The sequence below is a fragment of the Corticium candelabrum genome, chromosome 15 (genome assembly GCF_963422355.1).
Source record: "Corticium candelabrum chromosome 15, ooCorCand1.1, whole genome shotgun sequence".
In the NCBI taxonomy this organism is placed as follows: Eukaryota; Metazoa; Porifera; class Homoscleromorpha; order Homosclerophorida; family Plakinidae; genus Corticium; species Corticium candelabrum.
This window is the reverse complement of record NC_085099.1, coordinates 345,751-364,612: the sequence shown is the minus strand read 5'-3', so window position 1 is coordinate 364,612 and position 18,862 is coordinate 345,751. Positions and strand designations below refer to the sequence as shown.

The 18,862-nt window shown below is 41.6% G+C and overlaps 3 protein-coding genes across 3 annotated transcripts in view; 1 reads left to right on the top strand and 2 right to left on the bottom strand.

Moving 5' to 3' along the window:
- LOC134191359 (metallo-beta-lactamase domain-containing protein 1-like) overlaps positions 1 to 1,035 on the bottom strand; it is a 1,116-nt gene extending 81 nt beyond the window's left edge. The window contains exon 1 of the mRNA XM_062659968.1: positions 1 to 1,035. This exon is cut by the window's left edge and continues 81 nt beyond it. Within this exon, the coding sequence (XP_062515952.1) occupies positions 232 to 762 (531 nt within the window). The 5' untranslated portion in view covers positions 763 to 1,035 and the 3' untranslated portion in view covers positions 1 to 231.
- Positions 1,036 to 1,098: 63 nt separating this feature from the next.
- Positions 1,099 to 4,721, bottom strand: LOC134191358 (ankyrin repeat domain-containing protein 50-like). The gene is made up of 10 exons (XM_062659967.1): positions 4,622 to 4,721; positions 4,379 to 4,485; positions 4,215 to 4,307; positions 3,779 to 3,880; positions 3,363 to 3,556; positions 3,220 to 3,302; positions 2,686 to 2,747; positions 2,477 to 2,626; positions 2,180 to 2,231; positions 1,099 to 1,566 (listed from the first exon to the last, which is right to left on the bottom strand). Exons 1-10 carry the CDS (start codon positions 4,635 to 4,637, stop codon positions 1,274 to 1,276), a joined length of 1,152 nt encoding a protein of 383 aa, XP_062515951.1. The 5' UTR covers positions 4,638 to 4,721; the 3' UTR covers positions 1,099 to 1,273.
- Positions 4,722 to 4,975: 254 nt separating this feature from the next.
- Positions 4,976 to 18,856, top strand: LOC134191046 (outer dense fiber protein 2-like). Its single transcript, XM_062659603.1, has 26 exons — positions 4,976 to 5,123; positions 5,329 to 5,450; positions 5,504 to 5,542; positions 5,820 to 5,936; positions 6,176 to 6,277; positions 6,803 to 6,859; positions 6,915 to 7,010; positions 7,147 to 7,500; positions 7,786 to 7,860; positions 7,926 to 7,997; positions 8,237 to 8,353; positions 8,436 to 8,507; positions 12,150 to 12,193; positions 12,369 to 12,438; positions 12,491 to 12,600; positions 12,661 to 12,712; positions 12,783 to 12,824; positions 15,729 to 15,788; positions 15,855 to 15,950; positions 16,024 to 16,083; positions 16,682 to 16,780; positions 16,853 to 16,953; positions 17,022 to 17,103; positions 17,686 to 17,799; positions 17,855 to 17,947; positions 18,552 to 18,856. Exons 2-26 carry the CDS (start codon positions 5,340 to 5,342, stop codon positions 18,708 to 18,710), a joined length of 2,394 nt encoding a protein of 797 aa, XP_062515587.1. The 5' UTR covers positions 4,976 to 5,123; positions 5,329 to 5,339; the 3' UTR covers positions 18,711 to 18,856.
- Positions 18,857 to 18,862: the final 6 nt, after the last annotated feature.

Below are 18,862 nucleotides of genomic sequence, written 5' to 3'. Positions count from 1 at the left end.
ATGTATAGTTGTAGTCATTGTGTCTCAAATTTTGCTACATTTGTTTTAATTGTAATGTACAACATACAAAAATCGTTTACAGCAACAGCTAGTGTACACACAAACGACCAAGTCTACCATCAACCATGACTTAGTTGATATCAACTGCATCTAGACTCTAGTACCAAAAATGTCAAAAGTCTGTATCTCCTCTGTGTCGTCGTAGATGATGAACGTGAGCAACCTTTTGGTCTATCTCCGTTGATTGACTTTAAACATTTTTCCATGTCCTGGAACAATCCAGTCAGCAATAGCCAACACTTTGTCTCGACGAGTCGCATGCAGTCGATGGAAGTCGCTCTTACTCTTGCACAACTTGTCGTCGTGCAGATGAGCTTCGCATTCAAACGAGTCGCCCGCAATGACCACCACACCTTTGTCGCTCCCTCGTACCACCACACTCACGTCCCGACTCGTCTGACCAGCCGTGGCAATAACTGAGATGCTTTTTGATATTTGGAATGGATTATCATGTCGTAGCTCATGCAGTGTGTATTTGTCTCCATCTTTCACCATGTCGTGTGACACCACGTGCGTTGCCATGGTGAATAAGTTGAAGTTTCCCACGTGATCAACGTGGCCGTGAGTGCAAACAACATGTGTCACATCTTGAGGCTGCAGCTCGTGCTCTTGTAATTTTTGTATGAGAAATTGTCGATCCCAAGGACTTCCGGTATCCACCAACAATGTAATTCCTTCAGACTGACTTCTGACAAGAGTCATAGTACCGTTTGCTCGATACGTACTCGTCTCGTCTTCCTATCCATAACCAACACGCAGAACAACAATATGGCAAATTACATAACATAGTCACGTGATCGGGAACATGAGTAAACTACAGCACGTGACTGGGGAATCCCCTGTAACGCAGAATACACATAGCTGACGCAATTACGACAATGAGATGTTTAGAGATGTAGAAAGGGAATTGAAGAATGAATTAGCTTCTGCACTAAACGTGAAGTTGATATCTGGTAATGACTAGCGCCGTTGTTGTGTGTGTGTGTGTGTGTGTGTGTGTGGTGTGTGCGTGCGTGCGTGCGGGTGTAGCATCATACAGAATGAAACTATTCTATTAACACATAACCATGAATGTAAAAACAAAAGAAGAACGCATGTAGCAGTACAAACAAGAAAGATGTGTTTCTTCTAAAATGTAAAACATCACTTGTTCACATCAACAATAAACCATATGATCAGACATGCAAACAACAAAGTGACAAAGTCAATTATTCTATTGTCCACCGTTCTGTGTTCTCGGTCTCTCTTGACGTCTAACCACCTCATCTCTTATTGCAGCAGCACAAATTGGCATGGAAATCTGCTGGCAAGCAGACAAGATGATACCAACAACTTTGCTGCTACCGACAGCATTAGCCTTTCTTCTCAGTATTGCATTCAGTTTGCCTGAAGCTAAAGGAATTGTCGATGTCATTGCTTCGAGTTCAGAGAATTCGTATCCTAACTCGAGTCCAACACAACTCCACTGATCACCAGCCAGAGAAACAACAGCACGCATGACGTCTCCTGAATCAAATGAGTATTGTATTAGACAATACTGGTTCACTATAGTTTGAAAGTGATGGACAGTATTGTAAGCACACTAAGACTCATTGACAACATAGAATTTCTAACGTGCACTTCAATAGCTGACTAACACGGCAATAGAGAAAATAGAAAGCAAAACTGTAGTAACAATATGACACATGTGAGTCAGTGAACACACACGTAATAGACTTAGTAATAGAAGACATACAAATACAAAGAATACAAACAAACGAAGAAGTAAAATTAACAAAGTCACAAAGACCTACATAATAAATTGATTTACGTGAGATAAGTTTGTGTAGAAATGATCAACTGAATATTGACAGAAGTAAATGATATAACATGCCAAGCAACCAACATGGACACAGTAAACTGACCAAAATATTGGACAGATGTGATGTACTGCAATAAGATGGTCATTTGACCAAAACAGACTATAGGCAATGGGCTAGTTAACACACACACACACACACACACACACACACACACACACACACACACACACACACACACACACACACACACACACACACACACACACACACACACACACACACACACACACACACACACACACACACACACTTCCTACCCGGTGACTGCAACGACAACCAAGTTTCAGGAGCCACTTGAACTTCACCCGCCTGCAAGAAAAAAGAATGTTGCAACGTCCATTACAATAATAAATGCCAAACCATATTGTCATGTGACCTCGCGTGCAAGTATTGTATGTAAATTGAATGTATGTATTAACACAATACAAACAAACAAATACAGACACATTATTGTATTATTTATATCCAAATCCAACTCAATCAGTACAAAATAAAAGAATGAAAGGCAAATGTCATGCTACTGTACATGTGAACAATGTGTGTGCTTGTCCTACTCTATCAGCTGCTGACATTCTGAGACGTCGTATTTCCTTCTCTTTCCGTTGGATTTCGTTACTCAGTCTTCTTATTTCACTCTCATGGACCAGGGATGATTGTCTTAATTCTTCTTTCATATGCTCCACTTCACTCTCCAGTTCAGCAATCTATGCAACACAAACACAACTTGGAAAACAGACAACTAGAGATGAAAATGTCACATTACTTTCTCTTCATATTGATGTCTCATAACAGACACATGACCCTCAATATAGGGATGAGATCTCACTGTAAGAGAAAAGACAACTTAACTTAAATAATGTACACACACACACAAAGATAATTTAATTAAAACAACAAGCAACAACAATTTGTCCAACATGACCAACAGATAAAAATTAACAAAAGACAAACAAATAATAATTTACACACGAGTGTGGAAAAAGATAAACATACAGATATGTAGAGGAGAAGACAACAGGAAAATATTATTAACTCATTAATTAACTGATTTGATTGACAAATGGACAGACACACAGACACACAACACACAATAAAACAAGCAGACACATCACCTCAACCCAAATGTTGAGAGGAAAAGAAGTGAGAAGATCAAAAGCAGCACATCACTACAATAGCTCCACAGACAAGATAACAAGCAAATCATTCAACAATATCAATCTAACCTCACACCAAAATCATCACATTAAATCAAAAGAAGAAAAAACAAAAACACAAATTAATTGTTTCTTTCACTTACATCTTATGGCTTCTTCCATCATCTCAACCACATCACTGTCACCCTTTCTCTTGGCAATCTCCAGTGGTGATCCTAGCCACTTACTATCCCACAATGACATCACGTTAGTAATATTATTGACTGAAGGATATTGAATGCATCACCTCTCATGTTGGGGACTCGCTCCATGTTTTAGGAGAACATCAACACAACACACACGACCACGATAGGCAGCAAACCACAGTGGTGTATGACCACCATTATCATTGATATCAACAGGAACAGAACAAGACAAAAGTCTCTCTACAATGGTCACGTGATTATTCTTTGCAGCAAGATGAATGGCTGTCACTCCAAACTGAGTAAAGAAGAAACTGATAAGATAGTGAGAGAGTGTTTATGTTAAAATATATTAAAGCAACAGACATTCCATTCAACACACACAATGAGACATTCAATAGAATGATCAACACACAAACACAAACAATAGCAAAATCAATGCATTACACTCACAAATATGTTTAATACATGCACAACAGACACCACAATATCAACTCAACCTCTCAATACTCAAACTCACATTATCTCTCTTCATCACATTAATATCTTTGGTCTTCAATAAAACATTTACGACATCTTCATATCCATTCCATGCTGCCTCCATCAAACCTGTCCATCCAACCTGCATACACAAGAATGTATTATTATCATTATTCCTCCATCACACTGTACACATGCTGCAAGAGAAAAGAAAATAGAAAATGAAGACGACCTGATAAGACAATAACTACTGCAAAAATAGTCTCCAACAGTCCAAGTTGAATCAAATAAAAACCAACAAGATTATTCATCTCTGCATGCAATGGCTGCTTCAGCCAGTCACAAGTCAACACTGCTGCCTCTTGACAAGCAAGAAGAAACCAAAACGTTGATTGTTGGATTAGATTGTTACATCTAGTTGATATCTATCATCTTAGCAACAACACATCACACTTTCACACACTCAATCAACTCACAATGCCAGTCCCATTAACATCTGCTGATTGAGTGAGTAGAAACTCTACCATTTCCTTCTGATTATTCTCACACGCTTTTATCAGAAGAGTGTCCTATTTTGAGATCAAACGACGTGCAGTTCATTTCAACATCCAATACACACATTATAACTCACAACACATACCCAATACATATCAGGACCATTGATATCAACTCCCAAATCCAAAAAACGCGTTACTAACTGAATATCACCTCTCTCCACAGCTTCCAATAATAATCGTTCGTTCATTTCTACACAACAAAGAAACAATAACACTCCACCATACAAAACAACTCACAAATGAAAAAGAGGCAACTGTTACGCGCGTAGGATAGAATATGCGTCAATCAATGGCGCCAACGAGATCAAACGAAGAGCATCACTTACCCAACAGTGACGACATGACAGCAAAACCTTTTCTATAGTGATCTACTCACCGCAACGACAGTCTACAACGAAGGGAACAGTCCCTGTGACGTTCACTATATTATACGCATGCGCAACTATGTAATCATGTGATCAGTGAAGATTGGATCACGTGCAATTGTCATTACGCAACAACCAATTTATATTAACACCGTTGTCCATAGCAACGTTTGATGTCAACAAAGCGCCGAACACGCGAAGGTACAGCACACACAACTACACGCCGCATTACATGCTCATCCCACAAAAATCAGTTTTTCTATCCCGTGAGTACAGTGCGTTCATCTTTTTAGTTTCTCTCAACGACAACCTGCCCGACGTAGCGCACATGCGCATTCGCGAGACGCCACGAATAACCAATCAGAATCCAACATAGCGACAGGTTTGTGTTGAGAGACAGAAGTGAGCGGAGAGAAAGAACGACTGGCGATATTGGAGTGAACGACAAACAATCGACATCGACGTAAGTCGATCAACGTGTAGAACGCCAAATCGAGCGCGAAATGGAGGAAAATAAAAAAATAAAATAAAAAATCAGAAATAATTAGAAGACAAATTAGTCTCGTTTAGATAGACAGAAAGGCGATCGATGTTGCTTTTTTGTATGATTTTTTCGTGTTTGTTTACTGTGTTGTTCACATTCTTTCGTGTTTGACACTCGTCTGCAGGTCACGTGATCATGACAGACAACGGACGCGCCGGTTCCAAGTCTCCGCTTCACGTTCACGTCGGTAAAGGCACTCCCGTTCACGTGCACGTCAAGCACGGCGCCGGCGTTCGACCCGGAGAGGTGAGAAAGCGAGAAAATGTTTAACTTGAAATTGAATATCCCGTATGTTATAGTCACTGCGAAGCCAAGGCTCTTTGCGACTTCCTAAAACGGTGAGATAATGTTTGTGTTTATATATGTACTTAGTGTATTTATACATATATTATTATGTCGTTTAAATAGTTTATTTAATTTTTCAATTGTTTATTATTAAATAATTAATTAATATTAATGAAATATTTGTAGGTTATTATTAATTTACTGTATTAATAATTAAATATATTAACTACTGTTTGTATATTATATATATTATTAATTAATTTTTGTAATAAATTTTAAAGACCTAATTGATATTAAATTTTAATTTTTATTTTGATTATTTTGATTTAGTCTACATTGAGGAGCAGTACAGGTGGTCGTAAGAGCGTGAGTGGAAGTCGACCATTTGATGGTCCGTGGGTGCCACCACCGGCCAAGACAACGAAACCAGCTCGACTCACTTGGCAGGTCATCTCATTTCTAGACAAGAATTGTTGATAATAAATAAATAAATAATTTATTATTTGTTAATAAATAATTAATATTTTAATGAATAACAAATAGTTAATATTAATAATAGTAGTTAATATAATTTAGTAATACTAATAGTTAATATTAATAACATTAATAATATTATTGAAATTTGAATTTATGTTTAGTTGATATTAATTGTTATTGTCTGTGCGAATGTAAGTGTTGTGTTGTAGGGTCCCACTCATCGACTGGAGATATCTCGTCCTGGAGACAACGATGGTGGGGATTTGAGGATGAGTGACTTGTCTTCAGAGACGGGATCTGATGTCATACGGGTGGGTACTGGCAGACAAACAGACAGACAGACAAACAAACAAATGGACAGACAACAGACAAAGAGACAGACAAACAAACGGACAGACAGACAGACAGACATACTAACAATCAAATGGACAGACAATAGACAGATAAACAAACAAACAAGCGGACAAACAAAAATTGACAGACAAACAGACAGACACAGACTAACAAACAAACAAACAAATGGATAGACAATAGACATAGGGATAAACGAACAAACAAGCAGACAAACAAAATGGACAGACAAACAGACAGACTAACAAACAAACAAATGGACAGACAACAGACAGACAGACAACAAACAAATGGACAGACAGACAAAAATCAAGCAAACAAATTGACAGACAAACAGACTCACAGACAGAGAAAGAGACGGACTGACAGACAATTGGACTGTCATGCTTTCTTTTTAAAAGTTTGACGTGACTACATGGACAGACAAACAAACATACAGACATAACTATGGAATATCCACATTAAATTTTGTTTTCTACCATTAGGGTTACGAACGTAAAATTGACAGTTTGATGACAGAAGTTGGTGAACTAAAGAACGAGGTTGGTCTCTCATTACAATAACATGTCAGAGAGTAGATGGAACGAGAGTGGTTAGGTTGATCTACAGAAGTCGCTACACGAAGTGGAGAAGAAGACTGGAGAGCTACGGATGTCACAACGAATGTTGGCCGAGAAAGAAGACGAAATAGAGGTGAACGACCTGTTTGTCAGTCGTGTGTGTGTGTGTGTGTGTGTGTGTGTGTGTGTGTACATGCGTGTGTCTGTGTGTGCTTGTGTTCGTTTGTGTGTGTATGTGTAAAACCTAAAATGTATTATCCCACACTCAGGATTGTCGAGCTGAACTGGAAGCATCAGAAATCGAAGCGTCTCGACTCAAACATTCAGTCGACAAACTCCAAGACGACATTACCAACAGCCGTGTAGACGTACAGAGAACGAGCGCACAGAGAAATTCCCTGCTGAAGAAACTGGTTGAGGTAGAGGTGGACGCGGATGCTGCCGCAAAGCAAGCGAATGCATTGAAAGATTCAGTGAGGAAACTGGAACGCAGCAAGTTGATATCTTCGGTCAGAGCTTCTGATTTGAGGAGACAGCGTGACTTGTTGGTGGAACGGCTGGCAGACTTTGACACGACGAATAAAACGTTGAGGAAAATGTTGAGACAAACTCAACGAGATGAAGTGTGTGTGTGTGTGTGTGTGTGTGTGTGTGTCATTTTTTTTGTTTTCTTGGATATCTTTCTGTCAGTTCATGAGTCTGTCTGTTTGTTCGTCTGTCATTAGTTTGTGTGTCGTTCTATCTGCTCTTGCTTTATTCATTTGTCAGTCAACGTGTCTGATTCGCCTTTTCATCTATTCATATGTTTGTGTATGTGTTTGTCCACCTCCACCTGTTTGTCTGATTATTTCTCTATAAATTATTAATCAATTATCACGTATTGATATCAATCCGTATCACGTGACTAGAAAGCTGCAGCCAGTCTAAGCAACCAACGAGACACGCTTGTGCAGAGACTCACAGAATCGCAAACTCACGGAGAGGTGAGCAGTCGTGTGTGTACACGTCGACGTCATCATGTCGATGTAACGTTGTACAAATGCTACAGCGGCTTGCGGACGAGGTGGCAGAGAGGGAGAGACAGATTCGTCTTCTTTCAGCTCAAGTGGAAGCAGACAAGGTGAGCAACGACTGAGATTGCGATTGACAAACACGTAAACGTGTGTTGTATGCAAACGAGCAAAAATGATTGAACGATTTGTTGTCTTGTGTGTGTGTGTGTGTGTGTGTGTGTGTGTGTGTGTGTTGTGTGTGTCTGTTTGTTGTTTGTTGATCTGTTTGTGTGTTGGTTTGTTTGTCTAGTTGTGTGTTTGTATCTGTGTTTGTCCATTGTTGATCACTTTGCTGTCTAATGTACAGGAACAGTCTCATGCATATCAAGAGTTACGTCAGACAATAGACGAAGCTCGTTTCCGTCTACAGGAACAACTCGCATCGAAAGAATCCGAATGTCGTTCGTTAAAGTCTCGTGTTCAAGTACTAATCTAAGATATAAAATTATTTGTGTTTATTGTCATGATGTCTCTTACTCATTTGTTTGTCTTGTTGTTGTTGTTAGAGTATGGAGCATCAGATACAACAAGAACGAGCTGAAACGTCTCACTTAGAGCAGCTTTTAGATGAGACTAAGGTATGGTGATTACAGATAGACAGACAGTAGACTCGTGCCCAGTCCTCCTCCGCGCTAGGTTGCTTACACCACGTGCGCTAGCTGTCACGTGTGTATAGGTCCATGTGGTTTCACACGTGTGGTTGGCTTAAGCACGGTGGAGGACTGGGACCATGCTTCGTCACGTGACATGCTTTGAGTCTAATTAAGTTATTTAGCTCAGCCCCCTGGTCTCAGCTAAGATTTCTAATAGTTTGCAGAGGCTTTGCTAAACGACACAGCAGGAGGTAGATTAGCAAGAGCCTAACAACTTGCCTACAACCGGTCAGTCGCCTGGCCTCACAAATCAACGCCATCATGCACATGCACGATCCTCCTCGCAAAACTGCGCCGGCTAGCAGAGTATAGCGTAGGATAACGCAGCCCATGACGGACATATTTCGTACAGCTGGCTACCTTCACAAATCTAGAGCACACGCCTACGCATAGCTAGTTGAGCGCCAATGTCTTCTGATCACCAACCACAGCCTAGACAAAAGTTTTAGTCACTAACAGTACCACACTTTCTTTCCACTTTCCTGCGCATTAATTATTAATTTAATAAACACTAATACTACTAGCAGATTCAAACCTAACTAACGCAAACTTAACAACAATGCTTTCAAGTTGAAACAATTACCACGCATGCCAACTGACTCAAAATGTTCTCAATTGTTAGATGCTGCTAAAACATTAATTACAGGCTTGAATGGGACCACTATTGTTCAGCCATTATGCTCAAGATCATACAGCATGCTGCCTGCAGATTTGCATGAGTATAATTAACTATTATTCAAACTGCTTGCAGTGCAATGTGAAAAGTCAAAGATTCATTCCTCTAATGGTTATTTTCAAGTTAACCAATACAAGGTTGACATAGATACTATACAATGAAAAGACAAAATTTAATGTTCAGATTTTAGCTTATCACTTGTAAAACTTATAAGCCCCACAGAGGTAATGTATTCTGATTTATAGTCGTAAATAAGGTATTAAGAGTGGTGGAAGCCCCTTAAAATTCAAAATTTGCGCGTACATTGTCCATAGGTAAATAAATTAACACAAAGCCAAAATTATTACCTCTTAATTAAACAAGCAATGAACAGAACATAAACAGCCTTATAAAATCTGAACACGTTGACAATGCATACGATTACAAACCTGCATATCAGGTTTCTCTTTCCTAGTATCCCTATAAAAATGTTCCAGGATCATAATGTTGTTGTCAGTGGAGGCCTCATCAATGTCCAGGATTTCCAGTGGCACAATCAGTGACTTTGAGGAAGGAATTCTAGGGTGATGTCGTTTCTCCCTCTTAAGGTGGGACAGGCATTCGAGTTTCTCCACCATGAATGCCATGACAAACTCCACTGCGTCAAGCATGAGTGTCTCATCATCTTCTTTACTAGGAAGTAAGTCTTCTTTATGAAGCTCTGACCGCTTTTTCTGCAATTAAACACAGCATGGTTAGTGTGAGACAATCGAGTTGACCACAGCAGAATCTCTCTGGTATACACTACAGTGTACACACCTGTGGTCCAGCATCCCAACTGGGAGGAGAGTTTTTCACTTTGATAACTAGTCTTGTGGTCAAGTTCCATATGGTGGCTGACACACCTGCAGTTACATAACAGACTGTCAGTCCTAGCTATACAAATAATATATACAAAGTTGTTACATAAGATAATACTCTCTTAGGCCATGCATGCCTTGTATTTCTACATCTGCCCATTGATCAATCTGTTTAGTAATCAACACTAAATTTCTGTGTACATGGCTGTGCCTGTACACATTCCACCTCCAGTCATAAGCTCTGAAAATAATTTGCTGTAATATTGGAGTACTTTAATTAAATAAGTTAGGCCAGAAATTAAAAGTGATTGAATGACAATCAGTAAAGTAAATGTTCTGTGTGACAGCTATAGATTCACCAGTTAATTAATTGACTTACCGTTTCTTTCATGACGCACACCTTTGTACAAATTCAGATTGTCATACACCCAGATTTGCGTTTCTTTCGTGAGCTGCTGTACATCCTGGTAATCATTCGCCAAGTTCTTTAGACGTCGCCAAACCTGTTGATACGATTGTGAGATGCCAAGATGGTCGAGGTCTGCAATTGCTTGTTTTCCTGCACCGCGAGCAACAAGCATGTAGGCTGTTAGGAGTGCCATCCCACTGCTTTGGCGATCTCTAAACTTCAGTGCCACAGTGCCGGTGATGAGAGCCTGCAGGCGTGTGCTGTCGGCCTCCTCGTCGGCTTTCCCTTTGACCAGCGCTTGCAAGATGCCAAACAAATGAGGGCTTTGACGACGCATCGTGTCTTCGATGTCTTTCACGGAAAAACGGCGTAAATCTTGCCACGAAACAGGCCCTCGACCAAGAGAACAGCAGTCGGACTCCCGCAAACGTTCCATCTCGGACGACAGAGTCGTTTCTACTAATTGGCAATTGATTGGCGTCTCCGCATAATCTCTTGAGACATGTTGCTTCGCTGGAGTTGGACAAGTTCCGCTTGCTTGATTCGAATCTTGTCGATTTCTCCCTGTGACTCCTACAGGTCAAACAGGCACTCTGCACGTGCACACCTCTTGTACGTATGCGTATCTTACTTGCATAAGGCGAGGGGTGATTCCGCAAGTCTGAAGCGTCAGTAGACTGTGCTATAGCTCCAACAGAGACTGGTGCGAAGGCAATACCATCGTAGACGTATGTTTTGGTGGCATGGTCCATCCTGTGGCGAGCTTCCGGGAAAGCTTGTCTCACAATACGAGCCACCTCGACGTGACTGATATTAGCTTGAAATTGGTCCAACAAAATCTGCTGGACGTAACTAACAGGGACGCCTGAACGCGGTGCTCTGGCAGATACAGGGATCAGGACCCGTCGCAGCCTTTTGAAAAAGAGAGACTTTACCTTCACGTACACGTGTGGCTCGACAGGTATCTAGAAGGTTTAGGCCCGCGCGAATGCACATGTACTTACCATTGAGACCGCTCTTCTCGAAAGTCCTTCTCTAATCGCAATCTCACGGACATGAACACCATCAACAAGTTATCGACACGTAATGGCTTAGTGGCTCTATAATTGTTGTGTACTTAGTCTTTCTAATTGTGTGATTGTGCATTACAAAAGCCCTCCTACGGAAACTATCATGCTAAATAGAAGTAGTATCTACCAATCACGTCACGCCATTTCGGTCACGTTACAAACATGTTTGTCACGTGACGAAGCATGGTCCCAGTCCTCCACCGTGCTTAAGCCAACCACACGTGTGAAACCACATGGACCTATACACACGTGACAGCTAGCGCACGTGGTGTAAGCAACCTAGCGCGGAGGAGGACTGGGCACGAGTCTAGACAGACAGGTGGATAGACAGACAGACAGATGGACAGACAGACAGACAGACAGACAGACAGACAGATGGACGGACAGACAGTTGGACAGACAGATAGACAGACAGACAGACGCACAGATGGACAGATTGACTGACTGACATACACACAAACAGACAGACAGATGCAAAGGAAAAACAGGCAGAAGAACACCTGCCAACCTTAGACGTGCAGAAAAATAAAATAACAACAGTTGATATCAATTGATATTGGTTTGTGATTTCAGGGAAGATTGACGAAAGACAAAGAGGCTTTGAAACGAGCAACAAAGTGTGTGTGTGTGTGTGTGTGTGTGTGTGTGTGTGTGTGTGTGTGTGTGTATCTGTTTGTGCATCTACCTGTCTGTTTGTCTGTCTCCTTGTCTGTCCATTTGCATATCTATCCATCTCTCTCCTTCATTTCTCTGTGTATCACATGATTTACCATACGAATATCTTCACAACAGACATCAAAAAGAGAGAGCAGCACGTGGTGAGGAAACAATCGAATCTCTATCAGCACAACTCGCACAACGGGTACGTACTCACATCTCACTGTCCATTCAATCATCACATTTGATGTCATCAGGAGGCAGAAGTCACCGAACATCGAGCTCAAAGTGAACAACTACGAGACGAAAACGTTCGAGTGTCAAGAAAGAAGGCACAGAGTGAATTAGAGATTGCACGACTTCAGAGGTGTAGCCAACAAACAGCGTGAGTGACTGTCGTGTGAATGACAATGGTTTTGATGTTTAGTCAAGTTGAGGAGCTGCAGCATCTTGTGGAGACTTTGAGGGAGACGTCAAAGGTGGGGAGGGAGACGAGGGAGTGTTGATATGTTTGGTAGTGTTTGGTGTGATGTGCTCGTTTGTGTGTAGCTACAGCTGGTGAACTATACAGAAGAGAATGAAAGATTGAAGGTAAGATGACGGATGATGATGGACAGACAGACAGACAGATGGACAGACAGATGGACAGATTGTTTTATTCTCTTCCAAACTGTAAATGTAACAGAAGTGAAAGCATCCTAAGCATTAACAAAAACTACTGAAATGTCTGAAGTCATAGCTATTATCTTAATGAACATAGTGCTGAATATCTACATCAAAGAAAATACCATCTATCTTACCTACATGCAATCTACTTATCTTCTTTAATATAACTCTAGCATTACATCTCTGGATAATTATAGAAATCTGTCTATGCCATCTTGTCCTGAAGTCGGCTTCAGTACTTCTGCCTTCCAAATCTTTTGATTTCTTCGAGAGTGAGTTCAGGAAGTTATCAGCCTCCTGACCCCAGTACCCAAAGTGTTCAAAGACCAGAGGAAGTAAGTTAGGTGTTGTGCCATTCTGAACAGACAGAGCTTCGTATTTGCTTTTCTTTCTCATCTCACGACTCTCAACTGCATAGCCTGCTCTTTAGATGCTCTATTTAGGATGATTTTGCTCCAAGGGTGAGCCATGCTCACGTCCAACTCTGTGCTTGATTCACTGTACATCAAAATATCGGGGCGATTCTCAGATTTTTTATATTGTTCTCTTGGCTCCTTACGATGGTGCAGTTGGAGCTCGTTCAAACAACTGCACCATCCTGACACTATAGAATCGTGTTGCCAGACTGGTCCTCCCCCAAACTTGCAGGTGAGAAGATGATACCCAGTTCCATCCAGTTCTACTCCACATTCACATTTGTTTATGCATGACTTAAAGGCATTGGTAGACCGATTCTCAGAAAGGACGCTAGACGGAAATTCTTTGCAATAAGTGCGTACTGATCTGAGGATGGTAAGGCCTCTAACCAAGCCCCAGACCCCCTACCTTGAGCAGAACGTAATCTTGCAGCATCCCTTCTATGAAGTGCAGAAGACAGACAATGAGCTACACTCAAGAGGCCAATTTCTGAGCTTAGATTGTGCTGAAGCTTACCCTTTGTAGCTGAAAGGGTTGACAATGATTGAGGCCTCAGTGTTTCATCATCTCCTAATCTAATTGGAGGCAAGGACTTGACAGCTGAATGAATGTCGAAGCCAAGTGAAGAGGATGTGGAATCGTTTTCCAGCAGATCTTGAATACGTTGTGAAAGTGAGGAAAAGCGATTTGGCAAATCTCTGACAGATTGAGCCCATGAAGAGACGTATGCCGAGCATTTAGTCTTGTTGACTTAAGATAAGCCAACCTACCCAATTTGATGTTTAATGAGGCTTGATTCCAGGTGAAATCATCAATAGAGTCTAAGCCCAATATCTGGACAAAGGTAGACCGGGTCATGGCATCATGTAGTTAACAGCATATTCAAAAGAATAAGGAGACACACATCTAGCTAAGTAGTTCATCCGAGTCACGTGGCAAGATCTTAGCAAGAGAGTTGCACTCTGAGGGCACCTCAACTTTCTGAGCAAAGAGCGTGACCTGAATTAGCGATCTCAGAGCATCTCGTTTGCACAAACTGGTGGCAGCTGATGGGAATCCCTAGAATCTCTGTGCCATGTGAAACCACAGGAACAGAACCAAAAGATTGTACAGAATCTGTCATATTGAACAACTTACACTTTTTCTCGTTGACTAGTAAACCGACATCTTTGAGTGATGACTGAAGGTCAGATATGAACGGTTGCGTACGAGCAAACTTACCAACTACAAAGAGATCATCTAGGTAGGCGAGGACGGTCAGGTTGTTAGGATTTTCCTGTAGAGACTCCAAAATGGGTTGCAAAGCAGCAGAGAAGAGGAAATGGCCAAGGGAATCTCCCTGGTGTACTCCTACTTCTGACTTAACAATGATGACATCACTGCCCTTGACATATATGAAAGAGCTAGCATTACTGTACATCTGGCACGTGTGGCTGTAAAGCTCAGGAAAATTTTCTGCTACCTTGTCAAGATGTTGACTAGAGATGCAATTGAAAGCATTGGATATATCTGTTTTCAACAAAGATAGATGCGAATTTCCATCTAATAACAAGGTGACATGATGTGCTAACAGCTCCCCTCCACAAGGAGTAGCTACTCCGTGTTGAATTGGCTCAAAAATAGGTGGAAAATGATGATCGCAGCTGGAAGCAAATGGCTTTGGCAGTCAATCTCCTTAGAGTCTCCCCAATAGCAATAGGTCTTACATCACCATTCAATTTGGGCAATGCAATTAGGCGAGAGCATGACAACAGGGGTACTGCAGAGGGTGGTACCTTGCCTTCAGCTATAAGTGAACATAGCGAAAATAGAAGGTCACTGGTTGAGGCATCGTCTTGAAGTACTCTTAAGATGTTCAAACCTCCATCCAGAAGGACGGGCTCCCGATCCTCGTGGACTCTTCCTCAATGATTCAAGAAATACAGACTTCTTCAGTTGGATAGAAGAAACTTCGTCAACACCAGAAAGAGTAGCAGGGTGTTTAGCCCTTAAGCGTTGGATTGATTCCTCTGAAGGAGGGGCCAAGCCATGACTAGTCAAAATTCTTGCTGCTCTTGAAAGCTCACCACATTTCACATGGCGGAGGGCGGCTTTTCTTCTCTGATCTTCTCCTTTCTTGTTAGACTGTTGTGCATGACTATGATCATGCAACTCTATCAGCTGTTGCCAGTGAAACCCCAAGAATCGATGATAAATGACAGACAGACAGATGGACAGATGGACAGTCAGACAGATAGACAGACAGACAGACAGATGGATGAACAGTCAGACAGAGACAGATAGACGGATACACAAACAGTCAGACAGACAAATGGACGGACAGACAGACAGATGGACAAAGTCAGTGAGACAGACAGATTGTAGCTATACTGTACAACATGTAGAGCATGTCAACATTATATTGTTGGTCAGTCTCTTGTAAGATCCCTTGAACATCAACAAGAAGCAGCTCAACAAGATGCTTCTGTCAAGGTGTGTACCACAGCAACAGACGAGCAACAAACTGACAACCGAGTTTGTCATTTCCGTGTTGTGTAGCTTTCTCAAAGTCGTCATGAAGTCGAGAGAACGGCCAATCAAAAGGAGCAGGAAATGGAACGAGTGAAGCAGCAATCACAGCTGGAGATTGAGAAAGTAATGGAAGATGCATGATGTGTATGTAGCGAGGGTTGTGTATGGTTGAGTGACGCTTGTGTGTTGTGTGAAGGTCAGATTTCAGTTTCAGCAGAAACTTGGTGAATTGGAACCACTTCCAGAGCTACTGAAAGTCTGTCAATGTGTCTGTCTGTCTGTCCATCCGTCAGTCTGTCTGTCTGTCTGTCCATCCATCTGTCTGTCTGTCTATCAGGACATTATTAGGAGGGCTAGCAAGGAAAATGGTCATGCTGCCGTGACAAGAGAAGAATAGAAAATGAAAAAATATTCAGAAGAGCTTGTTCCAGGAGGATATGTATCAAGATGTCTTCCTCTTGTCATAGAACATTTTGGGAGGTGGGGCACGAAGGCAGAGAATTTTTTTGCGGCATTTGTCACAACAGTCAGCAAATCCAGAAGCCAATTTTGATGCTTCCATGTTCATGTCGTATTGGAGAAAAAGATTTTCTACAATTCTGCAAAGATGCAATGCAAAGTTATCGTTAGAAAACTTTCAAAACTGTCACCTAATCATGGTGATTTAGATAGATTATTTGATTTTGACATTCAAAGTCAAGTCCATTAGTTAATGACTTTGTTGTTTGCAAGGACTGATTTGTATTTAAAAAATCCTAGCATATGTACAAGTAGAATCTGTATGAGAATTAATTATCTGTCTGTCTGTCTGTCTGTCTGTGTTTCTCTCTTGTATTGCTATTGTATGACTATAGACAAGCGAGATGCGACTACAAGATGCACAGGAACGGATCAGCAGCTACGACCGAAAGTCAATCGAACAAGCACAACTCATGTCAGACATGACAGTCAAGGTATTCACACATCCACACTCAAACCAAATCACTGCAAATCTCATTATCATCATCCATCTGATTTCTGTAAAGGTGGAAAGCCAGAGTCAACAGTTGGAGAGCTTGAGAGACAAGTATCATTCACTAATGGAAGAGAATAGATCACTGACTGCTCAAGTGGACTCAATTGAGAGGTAAGATGATGGTGGTGATGATGGTTGTGAGTTGGAGAGTTTCTTGTGTGTGTGTGTGTGTGTGGTAGGAAGATGGCTGAGACAGAGCAGCATAATAGGGAGTTGGTGTCTTTAGCAGCAAAGAAGGAGGAATCACTGCAGAGAGCAATGGTGGGAATGTGATGGATAGTAGTTGGTTGGGAGGGTTACGCATGTGCTGCAGAGATGAATCAGACAGACAGACAAAGAGACAGACAGACGGATGGTCAGACAAATGAAGACACAGGCAGTCTAATGAATGGACAGACAATTAGACAGACAGACAGACAGACGGATGGACAAACAGATAGGTAGAGACAGACATATACAAATGAAGACACAGACAGTCTAATGAATGGACATACACATAGACAGACAGAGAGGCAGAGATTCAAACTATCTACAAGTATTGACAGACAAACAGACAGACAGACAGAGTGATAAGCGTACTATGCAAATTTGCCTGTTTCCATATGTTCAGCCGTGTGCGTGTGTGTTTGCTCATGTCTCCATATTGTTGACACAACAAACATGCAGCACACAAGCATGCAGGTGGACAGGCACACACACACAGACATACACACAGACACAGACACACACACACACACACACACACACACACACACACACACACACACACCACACACACACACACACACACACACACACACACACACACACACACAACCATCATCTGATTTCAACTCTTTACAGAGTCAGATTGAAGATCTGGGCCATGAGAGTAGCACAACAAAACGACAGTTGGACACAACTCTTAGTGAATCACGTCGACAGCGTGAAGATATCAAAGACAGAGCAGCAGTGAAGGTGAGGGAAGGCGAGTTCAAACAGTTTGTGGTCAGTCGGCATGTTTGTTGTGTAGGAACGTACTGCACAGGCTCGAATCACTGACTTGGAGGGACAACTGGGTCGACTGAATCAGACGAATAGTCAACTGAGAAGAGACAAGGAAGAGGTGGGTAGTGATGTGAGAATGTAATGTGATAAACGGATAAGGAAGCAGACGGATAGATGGATGGACAGATACATAGACAGACAGACAAACAGACGGATGGCTGATGACGGGATGGACATACATACATACATACATACAGACAGACAGACAGACAGATGGATGACGGGATGGACATACATACATACATGTACATACAGACAGACACATAGACAGAAATCCACAAACAAACAGACACACAGATGCACAGACAAACAGACAGACAGATGGCTGATGATGGGATGGACATACATACATACATACAGACAGACAGACAGATGGCTGATGGCTGGATGAACATACACACATACATACACATAGACAGAATGCTACATGCTGACAGGCACACAAATGGCCAGACACAGACAGACAGAGAGACACATACAGAAAGCCACAGGCAGACAGGCACACAGACAGACAGACAGACAGACAGCGGGTGGCCGCATGGACATACAAACATACATACATACATACATACTTAGAGTTTGACAGACACATAAACAGACAGAACGACAGACAGAAGGACAAACACACATGCAAGCCACACTAATAACCTATTCACGTCTAGACTGAACGACGATCAAAGTCTAAAATCTACAGTCTTCAGGATCAACTGGAACAATCACAGGCGAACAATAGAAACATGGAGAACTACGTGCGCTTTCTCAAAGCCTCGTACGTGAACACGTACAGCGACACGAGTCCACTGGCTGCGTCACTACGATGATGAACGTAGACGATTGCGTTTGAATTGCTGAAGACTGGACAGCGAGACATAAACGTGTTTTGTTAGTGAACGAGTCAATAAACGATTAGTTGGTTTGCATGGTCAAAATTTGAAGTGTGAAATAAAGACGTCTTGAGTGTTGGTAATGATGT